The sequence below is a fragment of the Eublepharis macularius genome, chromosome 4 (assembly GCF_028583425.1).
Source record: "Eublepharis macularius isolate TG4126 chromosome 4, MPM_Emac_v1.0, whole genome shotgun sequence".
In the NCBI taxonomy this organism is placed as follows: Eukaryota; Metazoa; Chordata; class Lepidosauria; order Squamata; family Eublepharidae; genus Eublepharis; species Eublepharis macularius.
In genome coordinates, this window is record NC_072793.1 from 167,334,457 (window position 1) to 167,355,871 (window position 21,415).

At 44.1% G+C, this 21,415-nt stretch overlaps 1 protein-coding gene across 6 annotated transcripts in view; it reads right to left on the reverse strand.

The window, feature by feature from the left end:
* Positions 1-7,718: 7,718 nt before the first annotated feature.
* Positions 7,719-21,415, reverse strand: part of LOC129327124 (zinc finger protein 665-like) — a 98,679-nt gene continuing 84,982 nt past the window's right edge. For 3 of the 6 annotated variants that reach the window (XM_054975576.1, XM_054975574.1, XM_054975575.1), the window contains exons 5-9: positions 18,666-20,371; positions 13,405-13,534; positions 12,696-12,803; positions 11,727-11,828; positions 7,719-9,817 (exon numbers count right to left, since the gene is read on the reverse strand). In XM_054975576.1, the coding sequence (XP_054831551.1) occupies positions 8,391-9,817; positions 11,727-11,828; positions 12,696-12,803; positions 13,405-13,534; positions 18,666-20,330 (3,432 nt within the window). In that variant the 5' untranslated portion in view covers positions 20,331-20,371 and the 3' untranslated portion in view covers positions 7,719-8,390. The remainder of the gene's footprint in view (positions 9,818-11,726; positions 11,829-12,695; positions 12,804-13,404; positions 13,535-18,665; positions 20,372-21,415) is intronic. The other 3 variants (XM_054975577.1, XM_054975578.1, XM_054975579.1) reach the window with 3 other exon arrangements.

Here is a 21,415-nt window from a genome sequence, read left to right on the forward strand (position 1 = left end):
GACTGTACTATACAGTGTATAGTACATACTATCTGCTACTCTATGATCCTATGGTGTAATTTATGCAGAGTTTAACATGTCCTGTTAATGCTTATGCTTTGTTTCAGCTCTGTTTTTAGAGTTCTGCAACCCAGACCCTATTGCCTTGTTTATTGTATGTCACATTCCTGATGATTAGATTGTCTCGCACTGTGTGTTCTGCCTTAATTTTCAGTGAGAAAGGTGGACTAGAAATGACAAATAATATTTCTGCACGTGGTGCATAGGCTTTGTTGCTTACAGTCCCATTCCGCTGTCTAATATCTCACTGACATAGCAGTGGCCCTAAGTAATCTGGAAACACAAATGCATAAACCAAGAAATTTGTACTAGAAATGTTTCGGCAAAGCGTCAATCAGAATTTAATTTCTCTCTCCCCCCCCCCCCCAATGTCGAGGGGAATATGGAAATGAACAGGGACTTCCATGTTTTCCAGCTTTGCAGGGAGAATTTGGCTTTGGCATCTTTGAAGAAAAGGTGAGTTTATTTCCCTCTAAAGAGATCTTGTGCAAGAATTTGGAGCGAGGCGGGGGTGGGTGCGTGGAAGAACCGTATGAAGAGAAGGATCAAGAAAGAGCTGATGGGAGGGAAGTTCATGGGGAATAAAGAAAGAGAAACTTCCAGGAAAAGATCTTTGCAGGGACATACTAAAATAAATGACAAAAATGCCCATTGGGAGCCACAAATGCAAATTGATGTAAGAGGATCAAAGTTTGGTCTGAATAGACTTTTAAGTTTCTTAAGAAAGAAATAGAAAGATATAATGATAGTATTCAGCCCCAACAGCATGCAAACTTTAGCAAGACACAAAACGCCTCTTCAGACGAAGATGTTTAAAGCCGAATCATTGCTACCTCCACGGTTTTCTAGACTGAAATGTGTAAGGTAATATTTTCAGACTGATTTTTTAAAAATTACTGCCTCTAATTTGTGTAGTCTGTAATTGTTTTTTTTCATGAAATAACTGGCTTCTGGACATTAGATCTCTCTCCTAAATGCTCAGGAATAGCATTTCCTAGTCCTATTTTCCAATTTCCTATCGGGGAAATTAAAACAATTAGAATTTAAAAGCTGATAAGTCTCCAGGCCCTGATGGCACACACCAAAGAATTCTTAGGGAACTCAGGTGTGCAATGGTTGATCTATTATCCTGTTTATGTGATACAATAGGATATGAGTCCAATGGCACTTTAGAGACCAACAAGATTTTCTGAGTGTAAGCTTTCCAGAGTCAGCATTCCCTTCTTCAGACACAAGCTGTGACTCTCAAAAGCTTACGCTCTGAAAATCTTGTTGGTCTCTAAGCTGCCACTGGACTCATATCCAGCTGTTCTACTGCAGACCAACACAGCTACCCATCTAAACTATTTATGTAATTAATCACTAAATTTAGCCACTGTATCTGAAGACAAAGAGAGTAGTAAATGGTACACAGATTTTTGAAAAGGTGTCCAGAGGGAACAAGGAAATTACAGGCCAGTTAGCCGAACATCTGTCCAGGTGCAATAGTAGAAGCTGTAATCCAAAAATAATTTTATTAGGCACATAGAGGAACAAAGCCTGCTGAGGGAAAATCAGCATGGTTTCTGCAAAGGCCAGTCCTGTCTCACCAACCTTTCTGAGTTCTTCTAGAAAGTAAGCAAGCATGTAAAGGGGACCTGGAAAATATTATATCCTTGGACTATGAAACAGCTTTTGGCTGGGTTCTTCACCAAACACTTTTGGATAAGCTTCGCAGTTATGGGATAAGAGGACGGGTCTTCTTATGGACTGAAAACTAGTTAAACAATAGGCAGCAAAGAGTAGAATGGATTCTTCTCCCAATTGAAGGAAGTAAGCAGTGGGGGTCCCACGAGGATCGATATTGGATCGATTGCTATTTAATTTATTCATAAATGATCTGGAACCGGGGGTGAGCAGCATAGTGGCGAAGTTTGCAGATGACACCACATTTTTCAGGATTGTGAAAACTGGGACCAACTATGAAGAGCTCCAGGAAGATCTCCACAAAATGAGTGAGTGGGGAACAGAGTGGCAAATAAAGTTGAAAGCAGGCAAGCGTAAGGGGATGCAGACTGGAACAAACCCCCAACTTCCAGTATATGCTTGTAGATTCAGGACATACCAAAGAGAAATACTTCTTTACATAATGAGTGGTTGATGTTAAGGCAGAACTGGAAAAGGAGGGGGGACAGAGATCTGCCCGAGGACTTAGAGAAAGGAGAAAATTGATGCTGGTATAAGAATGGCAAAATGTTATCTCGCCAGGACTGCGGGGAGAAATATTGAAGCACTGTCATGATGCCAAGTTGGCCGGCCATTTCAGTTATTTAAAAACACTGCACTTAATACAAAGACAGTTTTGGTGGCCAGGAATGCAGAAGGATGTATTGCAATATGTATCCATGTGTCAGATCTGTTTGATGGGCAAAAAGAGGCGGGGGGGGGGGCCTCCAGGACTATTACAACCTCTAGAAACCCCACCCCGACCTTGGTCTGTGGTATCCATGGACTTTATCACTGACCTTCCTCCGAGCAAAGGGAAAACGGTGATTCTAGTGGTGGTAGACTTCTTTTCTAAACAAGCCCATTTCATCCCATGGTCTAAGTTGCCAACACCCAAGAAGTTAACAACAAAACAATGGCACTTCCCGTACTGTAACAGTAAAACTAAAGAGAACCCTCACGGGAAGGAACAACAATTACAAATTAATAAACAACTCTATTATAAGTGCCCAAAGGGCCATATGTATTTCTTATATAAATCAATCAGTGAAATGACCAAATACAATTTATACAATGACTCTTCCTTAAACTTAAAAAATACAAAGGTCCAAACAAAATGTGTTCTGTGTCTTCTTTAAATAAAGTAGCATTCATGCACAGCCATGTCCACACATGGTAAGGGAATCCACGGCTGCACACCCAATCTGGGGCCGGCTGAAAAGCTCAGATTTCGTATAGAATCTTCCTCAGGGGCGTGGCCAAACGCTGCAAAACAAACATCTTACATACTATACCATAAGCAATTTTACATGACATCCAATTTATACAAATTCATCATAATATACAATTGTCAGCAGATATCAACAACAAACCTGTGTGGTAGACCCTTAAACACTGTATCAATTATTCACTCCCGGACCTGAGCGGCTGTATCTTCTTTTAGCAGGGCGGCTGTGTCTTCTAAAGCACGCCATTGCAATAAGTAAGGAACGTTTATATTGAGCTACCCCCAATGGCTTGACTTTGTCTTAAAGGGACACTCAAACTACACATCAAAGGAAACAACTCAAAGTAATCAGTATTAAGCCCTAATGGTTATAAAGTTCTCAACAGGCTTCCTTCTGCAGTAAATTACTCTGTTTATTGCCCTGTGTAACACAAAGAACTACTACACGAGAGTCAGTCTCCAAGTGCTGCTAACTCTGAAATGCTGGATAAGAGGAACCTCTAAGACTGCCATGCCCGTCATTTTATAAAGTATACAAAGCTGTGCGCTCCGGGCAGGAGAAGTTATGCCACACACAAATTGGTTCTCTTTCCAAGTCTGCAGTTTTTTTAGTATGATATACTCATAAGTGTCAATCCAATGGTCATTAATAGGTGGATAAAATTGTGAGCATCCCTTTAATCATTTGGATAATGTTTAAACTGAACCAAAAGCCTCTGTAGGTCTATCCTTAAAAAACGCACACAGTTTAATCTAAAGATCTATATCATGTCCTTGGGATAAAGCCCAGTCCTTGATGGAGAACTGAGCCCTCTACAGGGCTGAGGGGGCAGGAAAGTAAATTAAATATCAAGGTTTCATTCGGCCCCTCTTAAAGGTTCTTTTATTGCCTCTCTCTAAAAGGGACGACCCTCTCTTGTTAGAAAAAATAGTTCTGCTACGTAAATTCCTACTACTGGGGCCCTCGTCCCCAGAGCTGTCAGAGGCTGCCGAAGTTTCTAAATCAGAAAAGGAGCTCACTGGGTCAGCCCAAGTAATTTTCCTCTGGGTGCCTCTACTACCCTTAGACTGGTCCCACCAAAAATAAACACGATTATTGGCATAATCTAATGTGTCCCTTTTGAATTTCTGGATCTTAACCTCCTTTATCCTCACTTCAAATTGTTTAACTTGTTTTTCTATCTCACTAATCCGACTCTCATATTCCACTGAAGGGAGAGGAGTGCTAGCCTTTTCGGCAGAAGAACAGGACCAAATTCTTTCAGGAATGACCTCTATAATGACTGGAACTAAGGCTGCCCCTAAGGATGAGTGGGATATGCTCAAATTCTTGAAGTCTAAAATGACTAAGTTTGATTTGCATGCTGCTACTCTTTATGATTACTATACTGCCCAACGCATTCCGCGAGGGCTCCGTATACAGAAACCCCCAGGTATGTTTGGGGAGGATGATTCTTTTAAGTCTGACTGGGCTTCAATTCTGAACAAATGCAGCTTTGACCTTATGCTGCTGGTAATTAGGAGATGCAAAAAGGAAAGTGCCACCCTTTTGGAGGAGATTCAGACGTTAACTGAGTCCCTAAAGACTCCTCTCCCTTCAGTGGAATATGAGAGTCGGATTAGTGAGATAGAAAAACAAGTTAAACAATTTGAAGTGAGGATAAAGGAGGTTAAGATCCAGAAATTCAAAAGGGACACATTAGATAATCGCCAATAATCGTGTTTATTTTTGGTGGGACCAGTCTAAGGGTAGTAGAGGCACCCAGAGGAAAATTACTTGGGCTGACCCAGTGAGCTCCTTTTCTGATTTAGAAACTTCGGCAGCCTCTGACAGCTTTGGGGACGAGGGCCCCAGTAGTAGGAATTTACGTAGCAGAACTTTTTTTTCTAACAAGAGAGGGTCGTCCCTTTTAGAGAGAGGCAATAAAAGAACCTTTAAGAGGGGCCGAATGAAACCTTGATATTTAATTTACTTTCCTGCCCCCTCAGCCCTGTAGAGGGCTCAGTTCTCCATCAAGGACTGGGCTTTATCCCAAGGACATGATATAGATCTTTAGATTAAACTGTGTGCGTTTTTTAAGGATAGACCTACAGAGGCTTTTGGTTCAGTTTAAACATTATCCAAATGATTAAAGGGATGCTCACAATTTTATCCACCTATTAATGACCATTGGATTGACACTTATGAGTATATCATACTAAAAAAACTGCAGACTTGGAAAGAGAACCAATTTGTGTGTGGCATAACTTCTCCTGCCCGGAGCGCACAGCTTTGTATACTTTATAAAATGACGGGCATGGCAGTCTTAGAGGTTCCTCTTATCCAGCATTTCAGAGTTAGCAGCACTTGGAGACTGACTCTCGTGTAGTAGTTCTTTGTGTTACACAGGGCAATAAACAGAGTAATTTACTGCAGAAGGAAGCCTGTTGAGAACTTTATAACCATTAGGGCTTAATACTGATTACTTTGAGTTGTTTCCTTTGATGTGTAGTTTGAGTGTCCCTTTAAGACAAAGTCAAGCCATTGGGGGTAGCTCAATATAAACGTTCCTTACTTATTGCAATGGCGTGCTTTAGAAGACACAGCCGCCCTGCTAAAAGAAGATACAGCCGCTCAGGTCCGGGAGTGAATAATTGATACAGTGTTTAAGGGTCTACCACACAGGTTTGTTGTTGATATCTGCTGACAATTGTATATTATGATGAATTTGTATAAATTGGATGTCATGTAAAATTGCTTATGGTATAGTATGTAAGATGTTTGTTTTGCAGCGTTTGGCCACGCCCCTGAGGAAGATTCTATACGAAATCTGAGCTTTTCAGCCGGCCCCAGATTGGGTGTGCAGCCGTGGATTCCCTTACCATGTGTGGACATAGCTGTGCATGAATGCTACTTTATTTAAAGAAGACACAGAACACATTTTGTTTGGACCTTTGTATTTTTTAAGTTTAAGGAAGAGTCATTGTATAAATTGTATTTGGTCATTTCACTGATTGATTTATATAAGAAATACATATGGCCCTTTGGGCACTTATAACACCCAAGAAGTTGGCCACATTGTTCATGCAGCACGTGGTAAGGCTCCATTCATTTCCTGACAAAGTAATATCAGATTGGGGCCCACAGGAACAGCAACAATCTCCTGCTTGTATCTGAGAAGCCTATGATGGCCATTCATTGCAGAAAGTTGCCAACTGACTAACTGGGGACGGAGATTCTTGCTGTTCCTGAATGCTCTTGAGAAAGACTGCCGAAACAGGAGAGCAGCTAGCCCCCTGTTGAGCATTTCTCAGCAGCTGCAGATCCCCTCCTCCTAGGCTGGATGGTCCTTCTGCTGTCTCCTATCTGGGAGTTGCAACGTTACACCCACAAGCAGAGAAGTAAAAGGACTATCTGTGGAAGGAGCAATGGAATTGAGAAACTTTGGTGGACTCTCCAGCCTTATTTTCTTTTGAGTAGTAGAAGTATACTCCTCTTAGAAATGATCTGTCTTCAGGCTTAATTGTATTGCTTAATTAGTGTTGGATGTGAATTGTACATTGAATTACGACCTGATATAATTCATGCACCTTGCACTTTACTAGTATAAGTACATGTTCTTCAATCTCTTGGCACAGTGCACTTTAAGTGTTATCTATGGAAGAATTTTGATCTTTTTTTCTTGACCACCAGGAAGCAGGCAACCCTAGGCTGGTGCCATATACAGCTTTTAGCTGCTGGATTCAGACCCTTTTGGGGCTGAACCAGGTGCCTGGCAGATGCGGGAGCCTGGCGGGGGTAGGAGAGGGAGTAGGAGAGGGGAGAAATCAGGCAGGGAGACGAAGCAGGAGGGCGCTTCGCCGCCACCGATCCCAGCGGGGAACTGCTGAGAAGCGTGCCCGCCCTTCCTGCAGTCCAGCTGGGGCTTGTCAGGCGGTAGGGCACTTGCCGCTGCCGATCCTGGCGGGGAATAGCCGAGAAGTATACCAGCACTTCCTGCAGCACGGGTGGGGCTTTTCAGGCGGGAGGGTGCTCTGCTGCCACCGATCCTGGTAGGGAATAGCCGAGAAAAGTGCCAGCCCTTCCTGCAGCCCGGCTGGGGCTTGTCAGGTGGGAGGGCAGTTTGCCACCACCAATCCCAGCAGGGAACAGGCCGAGAAGTGCGCCTTCCTTTCCTGCAGCTCAACAGGGACTTAACAGGTGGGAGGGCGCTTTCCCCCAATCCTGGTGACGAATGGCAAAGAAGCGTGTCCGCCCTTCCTGCAGCCCAGCCGGGGTTGACAGGCGGGGTGTGTGTGCTTTGCTGCCACCAATCCCAGCGGGCAACAGCCGAGAAGCACGCCTGCCCTTCCCGCAGCCCAGATGGGGCTTGTCAGGTGGGAAGGCGCTTGCTGACGCCGATCCCGGCGGGGAATGGCAGAGAAGCATGCCGCTCTTCCTGCAACCCAGGTGGGGCTTGTCAGGCAGAAGGGCTGTTCAGCTAGAGGCGCAGGGAGGGAAAGGAGCAGGCAGCGGGGCATGCTCCTGCCTCCTCGGTGAGCCCTTTCCAAGACTTGCCTCTTATCCCCACTTGGGGCATGCGAGAGCGAGCCTGCGCAGTGGAATTCATGTGAGTCGTCAGAAACCCGCTTTCTCAATTATGTTATAGGATTATTCACTAAGAATAAAGGCATATTACACAGTGTAAAGCAATGGAATTCACAGGCAGAAAGATTTAAGAAGTAATGTAATAGGACTAGGATTACAACAAAGTGAAAATATTCAGAACATTAGATATTAACCATTGTGCTACAGCAGCTCTCCAACATCAGATATTGTATGTTAAACAACGAAGAAAATGGTATTATGTAAATATAAAAACAACATAGAGTAGAATACTATTATGTTCAGAAACAGATAATAATTACTCTACACAAAGATATAGTTCACAGTCCTCATCCCATTAAAAAGTGCATTCCTAAACCATTTTCTAATAATACAGCTCTATTACCATTAGAGAAATGCACTCAACAATTTTGCTTTACATATTTTGCAGAATGCTGTAAGCCACCTCTGTATTGTGGGCGGTAGGTGTGGAATGCTGGAACTTCCGTGCAATGTGGCTCTTCAGGACGGGAGAGGGGGAGTCTTCCTCCATGCCTTTTGTCTCTTCTACAGGTAGCTCAGGTACTCTGGACTGAAGCCTAATGGGATTGTTTTGAGTAGGAAAAGTGGAGTGGAACAGAAGGTGTAATCCCATCCTCGCTGTATGCCTTTGTTCTAGTCTCAAATGAAGTCCATTTAAATCAAAATAACCAGGGGTAAGCTCCAAACACAGCAGAGAGAGGCAACTGTCCATTGCATCTTGGTATGAGTCACAGCCCTCCTTCTAGTTAGCTGCCATGCTGAGGACATTGCGAGGTGGGAACCCTGAAAGAATCATACTTTTTCAAAGGACAAAACATTTTTTGATTGGCCTGCTGATTTGTCTTCTGTGTGAATCCTCTGATGTACTCTTAGGCTACTGTTCGCAGAGAAGCTCTTCCCACACTTCAAGCATTTGTAGGGCTTCTCCCCTGTGTGAATTCTCTCGTGTTTAATGAGGTTTGACTTAACAGAAAAGCTCTTGCTACAATCTGAGCATTGGAATGGCTTCTCCCCTGTGTGAATTCTGTGATGATAAGTAAGGCTTGATGTAAAAGAAAAACCCTTGCCACAATATGAGCATTTGTAGGGTTTCTCCCCTGTGTGAATCCTCCTGTGATCAATGAGGCTTGACTTAACAGAAAAACTCTTGCTACAGTCTGAGCATTTGAATGACTTCTCTCCTGTGTGCCTTCTCTGATGTTGAATAAGGCTTCTTTTTTCAGAAAAGCTCATGCTACAATCTGAGCATTTGAATGGTTTCTCTCCTGTGTGCCTTCTGTGATGTTTAATAAGGCTTCCTTTAAGAGAAAAACTCTTAGTACAATATGAGCATTTGAATGGCTTCTCACCTGTGTGAGTCCTCTGATGCCCAGTAAGGTGGTCATTCCGAGAGAAGCTCTTTCCACACTCAATGCATTTAAATGGCTTCTCCCCTGTGTGAATTCTTTGATGTACAGTAAGTTTTCTTTTTACAGCGAAACATCTCCCACACTCCAGGCATTGAAATGGCTTCTCCCCTGTGTGAACCCTCTGATGTTGAATTAAGCTTGACTGACAAGAAAAGCTCTTGTTACAATCTGAGCATTTATATTTCTTCTCCCCTGTGTGAATTGTGTGATGTGAAGAAAGGCTGCAAAGCTGATTGAAGCTCTTTCCACATTCCAAGCATCTATACGGCTTCTCCCCTGTATGAATCCGCTCGTGTTTAATAAGGGTTGACTTATCAGAAAATCTCTTGGGACAATATGAGCATTTATGTTCTTTCTTTCCAGTGTGAACGCTCTGATGTAAAGTAAAGCAGTATTGCCAAGTAAAGCTCTTTCCACATTCCAAGCATTTGTATGGCTTTTCCTCAGTGTGAATCCTTTGATGTGAAATAAGATAGTGTTTCCAGTTGAAGCTCTTCCCACACTCCAAGCAACTATATGGCTTCCCACCTGTTTGAATTTTCTGTTTTCTCTTAACCCTGGACATGCAGTTAGACTCTTTTCCATTCAAAGGGCATTCATTCCCCCCCTTTCTCTCCTGTATTTTGCCTTGGGATGAGATCTCATGCAACTTCCTTCCTTTGTTGCAGGCAACCAAGTCTTCCCTTTTCCCTCTCAGCTGCCTCTTTGGTCCATCTTGATTCACAGGACTTCCTTTTGCCTCCAGCTTCTCAGTTTTCCCTACTGACATCCCTCCTGAGTCGCTGTCACTTTCCAACTTCTCATCTCCTGCTGAAATGGAAATCAAATAAGAGCCTCAGGGAACAAAGGCCATCCAACAATGACTATCATTACCCAACAATAGTTTCCTCAATGAGAACATGCGGCCTGAAAAAGCTTCTGCCACTGCCAAGCAGCAGCTTTGCTTTAGTTCCCTGGTGGAACTCTATCAGGGAAACAATGGGATCTAGTCATCTGAAGACGAGACTTCTTTTCTGATATTACTTTAGGAGGGAGGAAGAGAGAGAAGGATTGTCTACAAGTTGCTTTCTCAGAGTTTCTTGGGCCGAAATGCTTTCCATGAAGCCATGTGAACTGGGCCCTCCCATGCTTGCAACCTGGAGACCAGCTTGGGTTCCTCCTCTTCCTCCCCTATTCCAATGTCTTTCAAACCCTGCCTACTTCTCTCCTTTGACCTCCTGATCAATCCATACTTCCTTGTCTGAGTTAGGTAATGGTCTGCAGATCATCTGCATCAGGAGCTGAGATGCCACATGTTGGGATGGGAGGAAAGTGTCACAAGGAGGTGTGGAAGAGGTATCTTCCTCCAGACATCGGGGAGTGGAGCCCTCCAAGGAAGGAACACAGCCAGGGCTTTTTTTCTGGGAAAAGAGGTGGTGGAACTCAGTGGGTTGCCCTCGGTGGAAAGGATCACATGGCTGGTGGCCCCGCCCCCTGATCTCCAGACAGAGGGGAGTTGAGATTGCCCTCTGCACGAGTGGTGCAGAGGGCAATCCAAACTCCCCTCTGTCTGGAGATCAGGGGGCGGGGCCACCAGCCATGTGACCATTTTCAAGAGGTTCCGGAACTCCGTTCCACCGCGTTCCTGCTGAAAAAAAGCCCTGACCACAGCAATAGAATTGGAACAAGTGGGGACCTCAGGATTTGTGGGAGGGGGTAAGTGGATGCAGAGGAAATAATATCCGGGCACCCTGCAATTCCATCCCCACCCCCAATCCTGCTCTCTCCTTTTTCTGCACTGCTCCTCTCCCTTCCCCCGGCTGCAGAGCTTCCTGCACCAGGAGGAACTGTGACTGGAGCTCCAAGGTTACTTTCTTCCCCCAGCTGGAGTGCAGAAAATGAGGAAGTGGTGGAGGGAAGGCCTTCCACTCCCATAATACTTTATGGTTCAGAGGATGCTCAGGGCCTGTTCAGTGCCAAAGGGCTTCCCGGTTTGTGAAGGAGGGCTCTGAAGAGGTTGCTGGAGCCTCCAAAGCCTCTCCAGACGGGGCAACAGTCTGCTCAGAGCCCTCAGGGTTGCTTGGCAATGCTACATGGAAGCCCTTCTAATGCCTTCCAGAGCCAAAGGTGGAGAAACAAGGGAGCACTCAGGCCCCTCCTCAGTTCCCCTCTGGACTCCTGGACTCCATCCTTTAAATTATCTGGGGAGAAGCCGAGGGTACATCTGAGGACAGGTCCTTTCCTTGGGCCACTGGGTAGAACGGAGGCCTGGCCACTTCACTTGCCCTCCTGCTAAAAGGACTCCCTGGCAGCAGTTGATCGGCACATCCACACAATCTACTTGCTCCTTGTTCACATGGATTTTGCTCCCTTGGAGAGAGAAGGGGGGAAGCCAGCAATTTCCTGACTCTCCTGGACCCTCCTTTAGGCATGTAAGAGGTTCCCTTGCTTGTACATGAACCACCAATATAATAAAAAGCAATGCCAATTCAGGCCCTGGGCGATTTTGCTTCCACAAAGATGGGCAGAGACAACCTGTTTGGCTGTGGGTGGGAAAAAAGATGGGATGTACTAAGAAACATGAGGGATGGGGTGGGATGAGAAAGTCTGGGGAGTTTCCCCCTGTCCTAAATATCCCCTTCCAGGAGAATGTAACAACATCAGGATACTACAAAGAGATCTTTTCTGGAAAAGCCTTGACTGTTTCCCTGAAGGAGCTAGAAAGGATTCTCGCTCTCACCTGGTCCATTCAGGAGGGAAATCTTATCTTGAGATCGCCCTTGTAAATTCTCTAGTGCGTCTTCTGACACAAGGCCTTCCTCTTCTCTCAAGGATCCATCTTCTGTATGAGGGACAGAGAAAGAAAGCATCTTCGTTCTATCAATGGTGTAATTCCAAGAGGAGCAATTTCTTGGACCATGGCCAACATATAAGGAACACGGTCCCTTTCAGGGCTCAAATTTGAAAACACAGACTAGGTGAGAGCCAAAGTATCTTTATAAGAATATACTGGGTAAAAAGTTTCCAATGATGGTGCATGAATGGGGACAGGAGGGGAAAGAAAGGAGAAAAATCACAGTATGGGGTGTGTGTACTTCCTTTACATGCTTAGTCGCAATGTAAGGGAAGGAGGCTAGGCCTCTGTTTGGAAGCTAGCTACACCTGAGGGCAGGGGGGATTGGAATTTGAACTAGTGAACCTGCCTACCTTTCAATAAGACAGACGGCTGGTCCATCTAGCTACTATTAACTACTTTGATTGAAAGCAGCAGTCCTGGGACTCAAAGAAACTTATTTCTCAGCACCGCCTACTCAATTCCTAGAGCTACCCTACATTGTTTCTGGGTTCTTCCCTGGAAGAGACATTGCAAAATATGAGGAAAAATTATTCCAGTATTTATTAAATGTGAAGAAGTGAGCTCTGATTCATGAAAGCTGTTGCTGCTATAAATGTTGTTAATTTTTGATGTGCCACTGGACTTCCATTTTGTTTTTGCTACAGTGGACTAACATGCCTGCTCCTCTGGAAATGTCTAACTTGGCCGAGACATGCCTCTTCTGAAGCTGAGAAAACCACTGAGAAAACAGGACATCTTTTACTCAGATGGTGTCCATGATTAGACAAAATGGAACCGCTAGAATTCCCACAGAAAAATTCCTCAACAGAGCCCTGAATGAACCATTTTCTTACCTTGCTTCGTCTTTCCTACCTGACATGAGGGCACTGGCAATCCGTCCTGTTTCCTCAGAGCTCTGGTGGAAGAACATTTCCTTTAGAGGTGGCTGAGAATTCAGGAATGGCCCAGGAACACAAAGTCCTTCAAGGGTACAGAAAGCAACATGAAGGGATTTCGCTCTGCCCAGAAAGTTTGCGCATCAAGGCTTGGGGCGTGGGGGCAGAGTTCAAATATCTACAAGAGCTTCTTCCCAGGGTAAGGAATACAGAAGCACTGGGCTATAACAGTACACAAAGCTAAAACGGAGGGAAGAAAGAAAATCTGAAGGATGGGGAAGTAGATTTTTCAAAGATAACTGAAAAACTGGGACATCCTGTTGTTATTCCTGAGGCATGAAGGTAGGAGGGGATCATGGAAAGGGGGCAGGAGTTTCAAGCTGGAGGAAGCCAAAGTGCAACTCGTCCTTCCAAAATAACAGAGCAGCGTTCCCCTGAATTGCAGTGGGGATGGAGGGGGGCTCTGCGAAGATGCATTCAGTTGGGTGTCATCCATCTTTTCCTATCAGAAACTTCACCACTGACAGAGGTCTTTTTAGAGCACAAATATATTTAATGGATTTATTTTGAGGCATTGCGGTACAGAGAGGGGAATGGGGGTTTTTTTGCTCTAGGACAGATGAATCCATGTCTTGAAATCCCTCCCTTCTCTTCCCTAGCAACGAATACAGGGGAAAGACCCTTACCCAGAGAGGCCGCAGTCTCGTAATTTTCCTGCATGACTTCCCAGTAGAGAGCTCTCTGGGCCGGATTCAAAAGAGCCCATTCCTCCTCTGTAAAGAACACGGCCACCTCCGCAAAGGACACTGGCGGTGCCTGAAAGAAAAACAGCCCATTTAATCATCTTGCAGGATTCATAAACACGGGAAGAGGCAGATTCCCAGAAGCCGGTATTTGGATTTTAAAAAAGACTGAAACGAGAGGCAATGAAAATTAAATGTCATGCTCTGGAAATGCTATCTGCTGTGTTTCAGTCTGCTAATGCACGGAGATGGCATTTTCATGTAGTGTTTCTGCTACACACATCTTTGTCTGAAGAGATCTGTGATGCTCTAAATTCAACTAACAAAAGCTGGGCTGATTACAACCATCCTGGGTTTTGTTCTATTTTTTTAATAGCAAATCTAAGTCCTGTTCAGACTGGAGGCTGGGACATGCGAGATGCAAGCCCAAGCACCCGATTTCTTTGATACTTACAGGTATTTCCAGTTTGGAACAGTTGTGGTCTATACAATGTGCGCTCGACCCACAAGCAAGCTTCTGCAGCTTAAAAAGATTTGTTTCAGAAGGAAACCACCTCTTTGAAAGGAGGAGGATAGTCATACTGCAGGCAAACCGGTGTTTGGTTGCAGTAAGAGTCTGAGGAACTCAAGAGGGAATTATTCTTCCTATTAATGATAAGAATCAACGGGGGCTGGTTGCATGAAACTTATTCAAGCCTGGGACAAAACAGCAGCCCGCAGGCACAGATCTCACCAGGGAAGCCTTGGCCTGCTGCCTCCAGCTGCTTTCGTCCTGCTCTTTCTCTCTGTTTCTCATTCATTCAATTCATGCAGGATTCCCTCCCGCTTCTTCTCTCTTGGAAGAAATCATCATCTCACCTTTTCTGGAGAACACAAGGAAGAGGAGAATCCCTGCCAGATTCCACCAGGTTTCCCCCAAAAGAGGGAAAGAAAAGAGTCACAGGGATGTACCCCCTACTTCTCAGTTTACCTGCCTTCTTGTAAACTAGTCCATCCCTGGGAAATCCTCACCGAACACCTCTCAGGTTCCCAAGGGCTCCTGGGAATTGTACTGCCTGCCCAGAGAGCAAGAGGCAATTAATTTTTTTAAAAGCAGACTGGACTATGTAAAAGCAGGGATGGAATGGAATGGCCAGCAATATTTTAGAAATGAAAGCCTTGAACTACTATACTTTTATTAAGCCCTTTCCCAGCCAAAATTCATCAACATGGAACCAGCAGAACTGGAAAAATGCTCTATCAAGACATAAGCAGATATGACAGAGGAATAATTAATGCACATTAGGAGAACCACTTCGGGCTGAGTAACTCGGCTACGGTTCTGCTACCAAAGAAATATAATTTTTTTCTAATAGAGTTACATGAAACCAGATCTGAATTTAAGAAGTTAAACAGTTTTAAACTGCAAGCTTTTCCTCCTCTCTACCTGGCTCCACAGCCACCTGATGAGACAACTAAAGACCCTTGTGAAGTGAAGGCTCTGGCATGCAAACTAACAAAGGAACTGGCCGAGTGGTCTACCAGCCCCTCCCAAGCTCCAATGTGCAGAGAAGCTTTTGGCTGGCTGAGCTCACCCTGCCCCCTGCCACATATGCTCAGAAAATTAAAAATAAAAGTTTTCCCAGATGATTCTATCATCAATGCGGTCGTGTGCACGGTGATTGATCCGAGACTTCCCTACAAACACTGAGGAGAAGCTGCAAGGACTGCAATTTACTTGCAAAATAGATCACCCCCTAGAGCTACAAAGACAAAACTCCCTATGAGTTATGGCATAACAAAAAGACAAGCACAGAACATCTTAGAGTATTTGGATGCATGGCCTATGGTCAGATACCAAAAGAAAAGAGATGCAAACGAGAAGGCATATTTGTAGGATATGCTCCAAGATGCAAGGGATACAGAATTTTAGACCCCAATACTAATGTCACTGAAAGCAGAGCTGTGCAATTTGGCGAGCGAACAAGGAGGCCCTTCAAAAGGAGATGGAGGCCCTTCAAAAGGAGATGGTGATGACAACCAACTGCAACTGTATCATCCAGATGACATCACTATGCAGATGCAACCAGCTGCCCCACCAGGTGAGGAGGACATGGATGCAACCACTGAGTAGGTGCAACCGGATTCCCAATCAGGTGAGGAAGTGAAGGCAGAAATTCCCAAGCCAGCATTTGTACCAGAGGCGTCAGAGCCCTGTGCAGACAGAAGTGCCTCAGGTGCTCTCAGCACACCGACGGAGGAGCTCCGAGAGACTGAACTACCTTGCAGAGTTGTCGCTACCACAAGAACCATTATTAGGAGCTGAAGTTCAGTGAATGCCTGAACCAGAAGCAAGCAGCACAAGAGGAAATGGATGCACTAAACCAGAACAAGACAGGGATGCTCACTAAACTACCTAAGGTAAGAATGTCATTGGATGTAAATGGGTTTTTATGGCTACAAAGGATGACAATGGTGAAGCTGCGAGATACAAAGCTAGAGTAGTAGCCAAAAGATATTCTCTGATTTGAACAGATTATGACCCAACTGTTGCAACCGTTGTAAAATATTCTACTGTCAGGATGCTTTTAAGCATAGCAGCACCTAGAAACATACAAATTGAACCTTTGGATATAAATATTCCATTTTTGCATGATGAACTAGAGAAAGAATTACACGTGCAACAACTACGAGGGTTCATACATGAAAAGAATGAACGTCCAGTATGTAAACTTCAAAAGGGACTTTATGGGCTTAAGCAAGCTGTGAAAGTTTAGAATGATAAATTGAGCAAAACATTACTTGATCGAGGCCTTAAATGAGGCAAAGCTCATTTCTGTCTTTACAGCAGACACAAAAATGGGAGATGGACATTTATTTTGACTGATGTTGATGATCTGATTGTTTGCCATGAACACCTAGACAATTATGCTGAAATTATATCTCATCTGAAGAGGGAAGTGGAAGTGAAACTTTTGTGGAACATTTCGAGCTAAGCCGCAAGTGACGCTTGACACTAGTTGAACACTTATCAGCTTCCCTCAAGTTTTGATGGGAAATGTAGGCAGCTTGACGGAATGTTGGACAAGTGACAGTTGAAAAGTCCATTGGACAGCAGTCAGAGAGCCAAGCTGCAAGACCAGGATGCTTACATTTCCCGTCAAAACTTGAGGAAAGCTGACAAGTGTCCAACTAGTGTCAAGCGTCACTTGTGGCTTAGCTCTCAATTTTATTTGGGAATTGAGACTGAATGAGAATCGGATGACAGTTACCTTATTAGTCAAAAACAGAAGATATGGGAACTTCTGGGAAACTTTGGCCTACAGCAGGCTAATCCAATGCCCACACCAATGAAAACAGATTTACAAAGAAATGGAACCAAGTGAACCTCTACCAGACAACAGCAGGTACAGAGCTGTACCTAGCGATGACAGCAAGACCTGATATTGCAATAGCAGTAAGTATACTATCCATTGAGGGTAAGCAAACTCACCATGAACTACTGGGCTGCAGTAAAATAGTATTTAAATGGTACTGCAGATGCTAAACTAAGGCTGCCAGCTACCCAAAATCTCATGCTGTCGGGGTACACGGATGCAGAGCTGGCTAAAGAAAGGTCAGACTGGAAATCTACTACTGGTTATGTTACATATTTTTCTGTGGAGGTGGAGGTATAAGCAGGGTAAGTTGTAAACAAGAAATCATTGCTCTTTCCTCTACAGAGATATAGGCCAGCAGAGTATCATGAGGGAATGAAACGTGTTATTTTCTTTCCTCTACTGAAGCAGAACTTGTATCAGGTCCAGAAGAGCCCAGAGATGTGGAGATGCTTTTAATGTTACTTGAGCATTTTGGCATTGCAAAATCTTGGTATGGTTTGCTTTAGCAGAAAAACTCTTGCTACAATAAGAGCATTTGTATGGTTTTCTGATGTGTGAATGTTTTGATGCTGAGGTGTGCACAGCAAAAAAATTCAGCTGATTCAGCTCTGTAAAGCTGAATCAGGAAAAAAAATGGCATTCCTTGAATGCTGAATTCATTTGCCAGTTTGGCTCGGCAATAGGAAGCAAAATTGATAACATTTGGCCACAGTTTCCAATGGGAAACACGATTTGGAACTTTCCAGGGTCCCAAGGGGTCATTTTAAGGCAAAATTTTGCCAAATTTTCAGGGGTCCTACCCCTGCAGCTCCCTACCTGTCCTCTACTTCCCACAATTCATGAAGATTGGACTTTGAGGGGGCATTTTATGTCCCCTCAAAGAAGATGCCCCCATCCACTCCAATCTCCATTATTCCCTATAGGAAAAACTAAGGGGGCTTTCTAGGAGGATGGAGGTGGCATTTTCCATACAAAATACACCGAATTTGGAGGAGGCCTACTCTTACCTGTCCTCTCAAGAATCCCCGAGATTCATGGAGATTAGACCCTGGGGGGGGGGGCATTTTATGGTCCCCCAAAGAAGGTGCCTCCAGCCACCTCCAATCTCCATTATTTCCTAAGGGGAAAACTAGGGGAGCTATCTAGGAGTTTAGGTATGAGGCAAGCCTCCAATTCAACTCCTTGCAACAGTTTAAAAAGAGCACTCTCCTTCTTGAGAACACCATTGGGCCAGAGAAGGGAAGCTGCAGCAAGGCTTGGCTAACACCTCCTTTATTCACAACCCCCTTTCCCCCTTCTGGCTGTAATTCACTCAAATTCTTTCCCCTCCCCTCCCAGTGAGTAAAAAAAAGACACGAACTTCACAAAGCACTGGTTCTTGCTGTTTCTTAGGAAAGGAAAAACAAGAAACAGCACGTTTCTGCAGCTCCCAAAGTTAACCGCATTTTACTTAATAAATCCGGTAAACTTGAGCTCAGTAATACTGGTTCAGCAACACCAGATTTAATTTGGCAATACCAGATTTTATTGGATTGGGTAAAATTTGTTATTTTTGCCGAATTCTGAACCTGAATCGAACACCCCTATTTTGGTGTGTGGCAAGGTTGTATGTTTATCAGAAGCACTGTCCACACTTAAAATGTTTATGTGGTTTCTCCCCAGGATGAACTCTTATGATCAATAAGGCTTAATTTATCAGAAAAGCTCCTACAACAATCTGAGAATTTATAAGGATTGTGCCCAGTGGGCACCCTCTTATGTTGAATATGTGCCAATTTCTGAGAAACGTTCTTGCTAGACACAACATTCATACGGTTTTTCTAGTGTGTGAACTCTGCGATGTACCATTAGGCATGGACGGTCATTGAAGTTCTTCCCACACTCCAAGCACTTATATAAAGATTCCTCTCTGTCAGTCTTTTGATGTTCAGTTAGGTAGTCATTCCGAGAAAAGATCTTCCCATGCTCCAAGCATTTATATAGCTTCTTCCTGGTGTGAATTCTCTGGTGTACAGTACGGTTGCTATTCAGAGAGAAGCTCTTTCCACACTCCACACATGTATATGGCTTCTCCCCCATGTGAATTCTCTGATGTACTGTAAGATCGCTATTTACAGAGAAGCTCTTCCCACACTCCAAGCATTTATATGGCTTCTCCCTGGTGTGAATCCTTTGATGTAAAGTAAGGCTACCTTTTCCAGAAAAGCTCTTCCCGCACTCCAAGCATTTATATGGATTCTCCCCTGTGTGAATCCTCTGATGTAAAATAAGGCTGCCTTTCCAAGAAAAGCTCTTCCCACAGTCCGGGCATTTGATTGGCTTCTCCCCTGTGTGAATCCATTGATGTACAGTTAGGTTGTAATTTTGAGTAAAGCTCTTCCCACACTCCAAACATTTATATGGCTTCTCCTCTGTGTGAATCCTCTGATGTAAAGTAAAGCTAGCTTTCCAAGAAAAGCTCTTCCCACACTCCAAGCATTTAAATGGCTTTTCCCCTGTGTGAATCCTCTGATGTAAAGTAAAGCTAGCTTTCCAAGAAAAGCTCTTCCCACACTCCAAACATTTAAATGGCTTTTCCCCTGTGTGAATCCTCTGATGTATAATAAGGCTACCTTTCCTAGAAAAGCTCTTCCCGCACTCCAAGCATTTATATGGATTCTCCCTGGTGTGAATCCTTTGATGTACAGTTAGGTGGTAATTTTGAGTAAAGCTCTTCCCATACTCCAAACATTTAAATGGCTTCTCCCTCATGTGAATCCTCTGATGCATAGTAAGGCTACCTTTCTCAGAAAAGCTCTTCCCGCACTCCAAGCATTTATATGGCTTCTCCCTGGTGTGAATCATTTGATGTATAGTAAGCTTGCCATTCTCAGAGAAGATCTTCCCACAGTCCAAGCATTTGAATGGCTTCTCCCCTGAGTGAATCCTTTGATGTATAGTTAGGTGGGAATTTTGAGAAAAACTCTTCCCACACTCCAAACATTTATATGGTTTCTCCCCTGTGTGGATCCTCTTATGTATAGTAAAGCTGCCCTTCTGGGAGAAGCTCTTCCCACACTCCAAGCATTTAAATGGCTTCTCCCCTGTGTGAATCCTCTGATGTACAGTAAGGTTGCTAGTCACAGAGAAGCACTTCCCACACTCCAAGCATCTGTATGGCTTCTCCCCTGTGTGAATCCTCTGATGTACAGTAAGGTTGCTAGTCACAGAGAAGCACTTCCCACACTCCAAGCATCTGTATGGCTTCTCTCCTGTTTGAATGTTCTTTTCTTTCATAACCCTAGATTTGTAGCTGAACCTTTTCCCCTTCACACAGCATGTATTCCTTCTCTTTTCCTTCTTTATTTTGTTATTGCCTGGGTTCACACATGAGTTTCTCAGCTGACAGGTAACTGATTCCTTCTTTTGTTCCCACTGGGCTTCACTTTTCCTTTTCAGCTGTCTCTTTCTTAAATCTTGTTTACCAGGTTCTTCTTCTGCTTCCGGACCCCCAACTCTTGCTACAGACATCTTCCCTGGTTCCCTGTCAGTCTCTGACTCCCATTAATTTCCTGATGGATAAAGAATAGTCATTACCAATCAATACTTTTATTATGTATTTATTTCCATACTTCATTTATACTCTGCCTTTCTCTCCAGTGGGAACTCAAAACAACTTACATAATTCTCCTCTCCTTCATTTTATCCTCACAACAATCCTGTGAGGTATTTAGGCAAAGAGAGTGTGACTGGCCCCAGGTCTGGCAGAGGAGGGATTCAAACCTGGGTCCCTCGAAGTAGAAATACACGTCCCAAATTATCTGGAGACGCTCAAGTGCAGGATTTTATGTGTGGTTTTCAATTCATGTGCAGGCTGTCTCTTGCTTGGCACAGGTGTATGCTGCTTTCATGGGAGCTCCATTTGTGTGATTGCATTTGCAAGTGAGTACAAATGCTACCACCGAATCAGGAGGGCAGAGTGCCAATTCAGCTGTGTTTTTGCAGTGAGAGCTCTCAGGGACACTGTACACAGCAAGTACTTTAGGCATCTCTGACTTGCCAGTCTGCATTTCTTTAAGGTGTGAGAAAGTGTCTACATCTGCGTTTCAATGAATGGATGTGGGAGGTGGGGGAAAACTAAGAGTTTTCATCAGTTTCAAACCACATTGTTATTGGAAGGGAAAAAATGGGAAACACTGGGGCCTCACAAAATGTTTTTTAAAAAACGGCAAGGGAGCCAGGGACACTTTTAGCAGTCAAGGTGGAAATGGAAATATGTCTGTGTGAGCGAGTGCATGGGAAGTTGGAGGAGACACATGAAATGAGGCGCACTTGAGTGTCCCTAAGCACTTCGTAATGTCTATTTCCACTCCTCCCCGATCCTAGTCAAATACTCTAATTGCAGACTGCACCCAACGAGAACCAGAGGTCTCAATAAGCCGCTGAAATCTCTAAGCAGAAGTTGTGATTTGCTTCCGTGCAGTTACACTGGAGAACTAGACAGAAGAGCACTCAGCTGGCAAATGATAAGGCTTCTTTCCTGATATTATGTTGGGAGGAAGGGAGAGAGAGGGCGAGTGTTTTCTCAGTGTTTCTTAGGCAGAAATGCTTTCCAT